This window comes from Zingiber officinale, chromosome 8A (genome assembly GCF_018446385.1).
Source record: "Zingiber officinale cultivar Zhangliang chromosome 8A, Zo_v1.1, whole genome shotgun sequence".
NCBI lineage: Eukaryota > Viridiplantae > Streptophyta > Magnoliopsida > Zingiberales > Zingiberaceae > Zingiber > Zingiber officinale.
Genome location: NC_056000.1, coordinates 12,867,779 through 12,876,773, shown reverse-complemented (window position 1 = coordinate 12,876,773; position 8,995 = coordinate 12,867,779). Strand labels below are relative to the sequence as shown.

The window sequence follows — 8,995 nt, the reverse complement described above, 5'->3', positions numbered from 1 at the left end:
CAGCTGCTGCATTATTTATTTAGTTGGAATATATTCATTTTACCTTGATTAATTCTGGATATTATTGATTCTCGGTCCATAGAAGGTTTTTATTAATCATCAATATTTTTAAGCCAACAGTTGATTAAAAAATATTTATTCATTATTAATTGTTCGAAGTTAAAATTCAATCTTTAAATATTTAAAACATTTGAAAAAACGTCTGCCACTACACCCGCGGGACAGCTGCTGCATTATTTAGCCGCGCAGAGGGTCACATGATGATATTATCCGGTCAAGACATGTGACGCGCGTGATTCCCTCGGGTCTACTCTTTTCGCGTTCGGTGGATCTACGAGTCGTAACGTAAGAGGCAATGTCGAGTTTCGGGGAAAGCATCATTTAGCATAATACCCGTATTTTTTTTTAATCTTTTTCTGAAAAAATAATCTTTTAAAACTAAAGAAAATTTTAGGGTGTGTTTTGTACGTGTATTTTTTATTTTCATTTTCTGAAAAATATATATTTTTTAAAAAATAAAAAATAATTTTTTATCATTTTCTATTTTTTTAGAAAACGCTATTTATATTTTTAAAAAATAGACACAAAAAACGTAAAACAAATATCATTTTTTAGAAAATGTACGTTTTTCAGAAAATAAAAATGAAAAACGCACGTATCAAATTCATCCTTAGTTTTATCCTTTTCTAAAAAAGTGTTCTTTTGAAGACTGAAATTATTATAAGAATATTGGAATAAAACTGTTTTCCAATTAAAAAATTAAATAGGACTCTCTCGTATTAACAAAATTTTATTTCTTTGCAAAAGTTTATCTTAGTTTTTTAAAATACTTTTATAATTATCAACATGTTCCGATAATAAAAAGAATTATAAATTTAGTTAGCCTAATTACTAGTATTTATTTGAAAAAAAATCTTATAAATATATTATAATTGAGGTTAAATTATAAATATCTGAATGATAATCTTACCGTGATATAATAATCTCAGAAATAATCTTAAAGTTTTGGAAGCAACTTAAGAAGATGAATAATTCTAACTTCTGCATCATTCACGAATGGAATATATATAATAATCAATTTGATTTTCAATGTCTTTGATTGTGCTGGCCAAGTTTGGTTTTTTATGAGTTAGTCAATTCAATTATTTTGTGATTGACCACAATCGAGTATATCTAGAAATGCTCACCCTAATACATCGACAGCCGAATCGGCTTCGTAGTCTTCACCGTCTCTCATGAAGGTAAACTCTTAGTATTTTTCTGCACATTCGTACTTTAGACCAAGGTCATCTAACACAAGTTTTCAATTAAATTCGTTATCAACTCATATCCAGAGGAGGATCGAATTGTGATCTCTCGTATGTATTCTTTGTGTGCACCAACTCAGGGTGCCTAATTTTATTTCCTTTGAAACATATGGAGATTGTTAAACCATATAAAAAATTATATAATTCTCTTTAAATTGTTCTGCTAAAAAAAATTACATATGTATATAATTGTATGATATATTATCCACTTTAGGACAAAGTTCTCATAGTTTTATTTTTAAACTCTATCGAAAAAATCTTATATTAATAGAGATATTTTTATTTTTTAAAACTCATAATATTTTCCATATCTTTACAATATAAGACTTTGATTGTATTTCTAACAAGCTTATCCTTAAACGAAGAATCATCATTATTCTCGTAGTTTGAGTTTCTCTGTAGACATTTGGTCACTTTTGACTAGCTCCGGACCTCTCTACAAGTATCCAGTCAGTTTTGACTTGCTACGGGTCTTCCCGCAAGTATTCGGTCACTTTTGACCTGCTTTAGATTTTCTTGTATGCATCTAGTCACTCTTGACTTGCTCCGGACTTCCCTGTAAGCATCCGGTCATTTTTGACATGCTCCGAGCCTCTCCGCAAGTATCTGATCACTCTTGACCTGCTTCAAGTGTTCCCTCAAATTTGTTCAAGGTCATCTTATATGACATCTGGTATAGACTATGATTTTAATATCATTTATTATGTCTAAAAAAAATTTAATATATCACTATAATAATATGGTATTATTTTTTTTTTCTAAACTCTCATTATTTTATTTTTAAATTATAATTTTAGTTAGCCTAATTATTAGTATTTATTTGAAGATTTTTTTTTATAAATATGTTAGAGTTGGGATCAAATCATGAATATCTAAACGATAATTTAGATATCTTAATTACCTTGATATACTAACCCTAGAAATAATCTTAAAGTTTTGGAAGCAACTTAAGAAGATGAATAATTCTAACTTCTGCATCATTCCCGAATGGAATAATCAATTTGATTTTTAATGTATTTGATTGTGCTGGCCAAGTTTGGTTTTTTATTAGTTAGTCAATTCAATTATTTTGTGATTGACCACAATTAAGACTTCTTCTCATTTTAAATGAGGGATAAAGCTACAGGACTACGGTGCAGCGTTTAGATGTTTTAAACGGTTAATTAATTATTTTAGGTTTGAATTTTAACTGCAATACAGATTTTTTTTCAGTAGGATAATAAATTTAAAAATTAGTTGATCGCTTGGATGAGTCTTTGTAACTTGGATGAGTCTTTGTAAATACCTCTTGATTTATTTAAGTAGTCAATAGAAAATTTTAATGAGACTAAATTGACCATCTCCAGAATTAATTGGTAGAAATAACTGCATAATTAGATTAAAAGAACTAATAAGAGTAATAAAATTAAATTCGGAATAGTTTTTTTTATAACCCATGTGTCCAAGTTTAGCCTTACTAATCATGGAGATAGACTTCTCTCCCCCTTAGTTCGCCTATTGAGTATGTCTAGAAATGTTCATCGTAACACATCGACAGACGATCTTCGTAGTCTTCACCGTCTCTTATGAAGGTAAACTCTTAGTATTTTTCCGCACATTTGTACTTTAGGCGAAGGTCATCTAACGCAAGTTTTTAACCAAATTCGTCATCATCTCATATCCAGTAGAGGATCGAATTGTGATCTCTCGTATGTATCCTTTGTGTGCACCAACTCAGGGTGCCTAATTTTATTCTCTTTGAAATATATGGAGATTGTTAAACCATATAAAACATTATATAATTTTCTCTATAAATTGTTGTGTTCAAAAAATTTACATATCTATATAATGGTATTATCTATATACTGGTATGATATATCATTCACTTTAGGATAAAGTTCTCATGATCTTATTTTTTAGCTCTACCGAAAAAACCTTATACTAATAGAGATATTTTTATTTTTTTAAACCAATGATATTTTCTATATCTTTCCAATATAAGACTTTGATTATATTTCTAACAATCCTGTTCTTAAATGAAGAATCATCATATATTACTCTTATAGTTTGGGTCTCCCGTAGTTATTTGGTCACTTTTGACTAGCTTTTGACCTTTCTACAAGTATCCGGTCACTCTTGACTTGCTACGGGTCTTCCCGTAAACATTCGGTTACTCTTGACCTGCTTTAGGCCTCTCCGCATTCATCCGGTTATTCTTGACTTGCTCGGACTTCCCTGTAAGCATCCGATCACTTTTGACCTGCTCCAAGTCTCCCCACAAGCATCCATTCACTATTGGCCTACTTCAAGTCTCCCCTCAAATTCGTTCAAGGTCACCTCATATGATATCTGGTATATACTATGATTTTAATATAATTTATTATGTATAAAATAATTAATATATCTCTATAATAATAAAATATTATTTTTTTCTAAACTCTTATTATTTTATTTTTAAATCTACTAAAAAGTTTTATACCAATACCTTTATTTTTTAAAAAACTCATGATCTTTTCATCATATAATTTTAAAATTTTGACGGTAATCACCACAGATATTATTAATAATCTAATAAAAATATAACTCAGCAAGACAAGCTAATATATATATTTCATTTTAATAATCGGAAAATCTGGTTAATTTCCCAGTATTATCGATTTGTTGCACAGATAAGCAATGTATAAATTCATTGAGTCGCCGAGTTGGAATAAGTACCTATATTATTGTTATTTTTAATTTTGTGTCTGTATCACATGGATTTATGACAAAGGAGATAAAATTAAATTTTATTTAATAATATTTGTAAGTGGATTTGAAAATTGAGATGTTCTTCGACAGCTGTCTTTTTTTATAAAAACAATGAGACTAAATCTTGATAATTTATCAAAGTAAATGTAAGAAAGTATTTTAAAATTGACAAAGTAGCCGCATTGGAAAAAATGTTTAATTATAAAAAACTATCGACCTTCTTAAATTATAAACATCATTTTTTTATTCCTCGTGCATTGTAATTTATTGTGATGAAAATGGCACGGCTTTGTGATATTATATTTATTCACACTTATCTAATCTTATTTCTATATAAGAAATAAGGTACCCGCAACAAGAGCAAGTGTTGGAGAATAATGTCAAAAGAGATAATGCCAATAAAGGGAATCCCTAGAAGAAACAACCATATGACACAATGAAAATCAGAATGTGAACTAAAGTTTTTTTTTGTAAAATTATATATTATAAGAAAGGAAGAAATGGTAATCATAATTAAAATTTTTTAGTAAATGGTTGAGATTAAATCAACGGCAATACTAAAAGATTTCATATTAAAATAAAAAAAGTTCCATATATTTTGCTAATTTGGATTGTTCCAAGAGGCAACAATGAACTTGGTCTGCCCCCATCTCTTTCAAACATTGAGCGAGAAATTAGATGAGTGGACGTGGTTGATGGTTGGCAACTAACCTTGTGAGACATCTAAAAGCCACGATGGCACTCTAAATGGCTCCAAAGTTTAAAACCACCTCAAAAAGTATCAAGAGGCACATTATTATTGAGGACAACGAGACAAACCGAAGCTCTTTATTGTCTAATTATCATAATTATTAAAAGAGTTTGATTTTTAAAATTAAGAAATTTAAAAGTCAAGAGTTCATATCTATACAAAGATATTATAAATTAAATTCTATAAATGCCTTGTGGCTATCTGAAGATTTAAATACAAATATAATTTATATAAAACATAAAAAAAATTCAGAGGTGTCTCGTGTGACTTTTGAAACACTTTCATTCATTAATTCGCTTTAGGTTTTGTTCCACACAATTATTAGTGATTTATAACTTGTCTTGTATTCCAATCTAACAGAGTCCTTTATTTATTTTTGTCTCTATCAACTTATTATTATTAAATGTTTTATTTATTTATTTGTAATATATTGCCCCTCAACCATTCCTGAATTAATCAATCTCATCTTATCTATTTATTTATGGGTCATCGTAATGCACAATGCTTGTTGCAGTTGCACACTCGCTATCTCTATCTCATGCTTAACGTGGAGAGACGACTGTCTCGTATCTTGGGACCAATTGATAAGGGCCTTCAATTTTGTGGGGCACCCCATGTTCCATGATTTGGAGCTTATTCACCGAATTTCGCGTAACCAGGGATGGGCGTGTCTGAATTGGTCTTAAATTAAAACAAATTTAAAAATTAGCCTTTTCAATATGTAAATAAAGCTAAAAAAACATTATTATTTTATTTTTCTAAATTTGAGTATTTAGAAACGGTTCAATAAATTATCAATTTATTTATTGTCATGCAAACGGTCAAGAAGTGGGCTGCTTGTATATGGGCCTCTTAATAAGCTTCATGGTCTAGGACCAAATTGAGCAAGTCTGGGAAAGGCAGAAGAAGGGTTGAGCCCATTTTTGTGTGCAGGAACAACACTGTCCAACTTGTATGAATTTTGGCAATGTTTTTAGACACTGTCTGCAATTGCATTCTTCCTTTTGAATTCAAAATAAATAGATAATAAAATTTGACTAACTTAAAAGGGTGCACTGAAAATTTTCCCAATCAAACGGATCTTAAAAATAATCCACAATTTTGATTCTTTCCCTAAATTGATAGACCATTAATATGCCACCAAGTTGGCTCAATTAATGTCCATGGCCAACCGGCGATCGTTAATTTTATCTTGGCCGTTAAGCAATTGAATGCTTCAAGTCGTAATTTGTTTTTTTTTTAATTTCAAGTTAAAGCGCCACTAATGGCCCATTGACTGTGATTAATTCTTGACCTAGACGGTCGGTGTACGTCTTGGCAGAAGATAACAAATGAATACATTTTCATAATTTTATTAAAGATAATACCAAATGGAATTAACATTTATGTAATATAAAAATAAAAGTCTAACAAAAATTAGAAAAATCGAATTCTAAAAAAGTTTTTGAAAAAAAAATGAATTATTGAGATTTTATTTGTATATTCGAGGATAAAAGATGATATTTTTTTAATATTTTTTCCCCACCGACGAATGATAGCGTCGTTCACACTACGGGCGGCTCCATTCATAATTCATTAATGGTTTCAAAGTTCGTTGAGCTTTGGCATTGGCAAACAGTGATGGGACCCACCTGGACGTGCTGCCCCGTCAGTGGTCCCTTGCTGCGTCCGCCGAAGAAATTGGTACCGAACTCGCCACCAGGGCACCTGCCATTTTTATTAGTTTCTCGAGTGGCCCCCTATGACGATGGCTTCATCGTGCGCGGACCCCTCCTCCAGCAGATGACGTCGTCCGAGACACGTGTCCTGCGTTTTCTAGCGGACGAAGCTACAGAGTGACTTCCACGGTGTTGGCAGGGTGGCGGGAGGATGGACTTGCCCTTGGTGTCCGCGTCGTGGTCCCGGCGACGATTGACGAACCGGAGGCGGAGCCGGACGCTGCGGGGGTCGAGGGCAGCTATATTTGGACGGCCAAGATTATACTTACCAGTTTCTAAATCCGGTTTCGTCAATAACTGCCGAACGCAATCCACGAGTTCCGGCCAGAACTGAGTACGAATCCCAGCATGGTCGGGATTAACAGCCTAAATCGTTTAACGATACTTCAGCGAATTCTATGTTTAATTCCTTGTAATAAACTAATAATAGTGACAAAGAAACAGCATAAATTTATTCAACTGTTGGCAGGCAAAACATGCGTGTGAAATAAACATATTGCTTGGGAATATACCTCAAATTTCCTCTTCGCCAGCGAATATCCGCCGTAGATCTTCGTGCCACCGCAAATTTCCCATTGTTTTCTACTCGAAGATATATATATATCAACGGGTTGGGATCGAGTCTTTCGGGTTCGTCTCCCTGCTCTTCCTCTGCCTGCGATATCGCACAGAAAAGGCAGCTAATGGCGTCGGAGGAGATTGCTTCCAGCATCTACGACGAGGCTAACAGCTACAAGATGTCACGCCTCCGCATCGAGTCCGAGGGCGACGACGCCGACGTGGAGCCCTCTTCCGAGGACGAGGGCTCCAAGGGAGGAGCGCGGGGTGGCGGCGGCCGCGTGATATTGGACGACGACTCCTTTTCTGGAGGGGGAGGGATCTCGTCCATGCCCGGGACGCCCGACCGCGTCCTCGCCGCGCAGGAATGGACCAAGGAGTACGCGAGCGAGACAGAGGCGGCGCGAGGCAGGGGAGCGCGGAGGAGGCCGCACCTTCACGGGCGCATCCGCAGGGATCGGTGGCTGGAGCAGGTATGGCAGAGGAGGAAGAGCCACGCTGCGGAGGAGGATTACGGTTCCTCGGCGGGAGCGGAGTGTCGGGTCTTGGTCCGGCCGCTCTGCGGCTCCGGCCGGATGTCCATGGACATGGAGGAGGTCCGAGCCTGCCGCGACCTCGGAATCGGCCTGTCCAACGATTGGACGGTGGAGATCCCCGAAACCTTCTCCGATCTCACCGCTGACACCAGCAGCGGCGGCAACTCCCCCGTCAACTGGATCTCCAGTCCAGGTACAAACACTACCAATTCATACGAACATTAGTCGTTTATTCTAATTCGTTGGCAAGGCGATTCAATGATTAGATGAATCAGAAGAAGAAAAGATTTTTTTTGATGGATTTTATAATATGTGAGTCCTGGTTGTGACGATGCTGCCATGGTTTTTTGTTGCAGGCGATAACCCCAAGGACGTGAAGGCAAGGATCAGGGCTTGGGCTCAAGCAGTGGCGCTCACTTCTACGTCTCGTTTCAATAGCTGAACAACCTGAACTGAACTGCCATGAACGCTCACTGAGTCATTCATCATATCGCATCCTTTTCACGTTTGTTTGATATATGCATTATTCCTTTTTTCTGGCTGTTTGATAGGATTCTTCATCTTCCATAGATTTCATGTATCCCTCGGTGGAGGGCTCCATTGATCTCAATTTTATACTGTGTTGTTTGTTGGGTCTGAGGGAGGAGCCCCTTCTGTTCCCTGTACATATTGCATTAATTGGGTTGTGAAGAAACATTTTTAGCAGCCATTGTTCTCGGTAAATAAGGGAAATTTAGAGCACCAAAATCCAGGGAAATCTTGCATTTGTGGCACAGCATTCATAAAACTATAGGAGTGAAAGGAAATACCAAACTAGAGATCAAGAGGATATCTAGTTTATTCAGCTAAATGAAGGGCTGGTTTGTTTGTGCATGAATTGTAATATTATCTGAATGAATAAAAGAACAGAACTATCGTACATTGATAGTTCAGCTCGCTTGATCGTTGATTGTTTGTTTAGGCGATGCTATTATCATTCAATTATCCTTCATTATCATCATCGATTAGAGTTTGCTCCAGATAAGTTTTTTCTATTACTCTTTAAAACTGAAAATGAATTGCTGCAAAACAATCTGTCAGAGTATGCTACCACCTCAGGTCAAACTCCATTTCTGTTGCAGTTCCTCAAGATATTAACTTAGTTGTTAGATTATTATGCCCAAGCTGCAGACTAATAGCCAATAATGTAATCAAGTTCTTCATGTAATTATTAACTTATTTCTTCAAAGCTGCTTCTTCCTCTCTGTGTTTTGATCCTATCCGGGAATGCCAATGAATGAGTCACGATGAGTTGGCGTTGTGTTGACTTGACCGCCAGTTGGTAGGCTATAAAAAAGCCACAAGGAGATCCGCCAATGCTTGTGTAAGAGAGAAGATAAAGTACAAGAGGTTATAGGG

The 8,995-nt window shown here is 35.2% G+C and overlaps 1 protein-coding gene across 1 annotated transcript; it reads left to right on the top strand.

Moving 5' to 3' along the window:
• The first annotated feature begins 7,110 nt into the window (after positions 1-7,110).
• On the top strand, positions 7,111-8,532 carry LOC122011387. Its single transcript, XM_042567774.1, has 2 exons — positions 7,111-7,790; positions 7,954-8,532. Exons 1-2 carry the CDS (start codon positions 7,187-7,189, stop codon positions 8,037-8,039), a joined length of 690 nt encoding a protein of 229 aa, XP_042423708.1. The 5' UTR covers positions 7,111-7,186; the 3' UTR covers positions 8,040-8,532.
• The last annotated feature ends 463 nt before the right edge of the window (positions 8,533-8,995 follow it).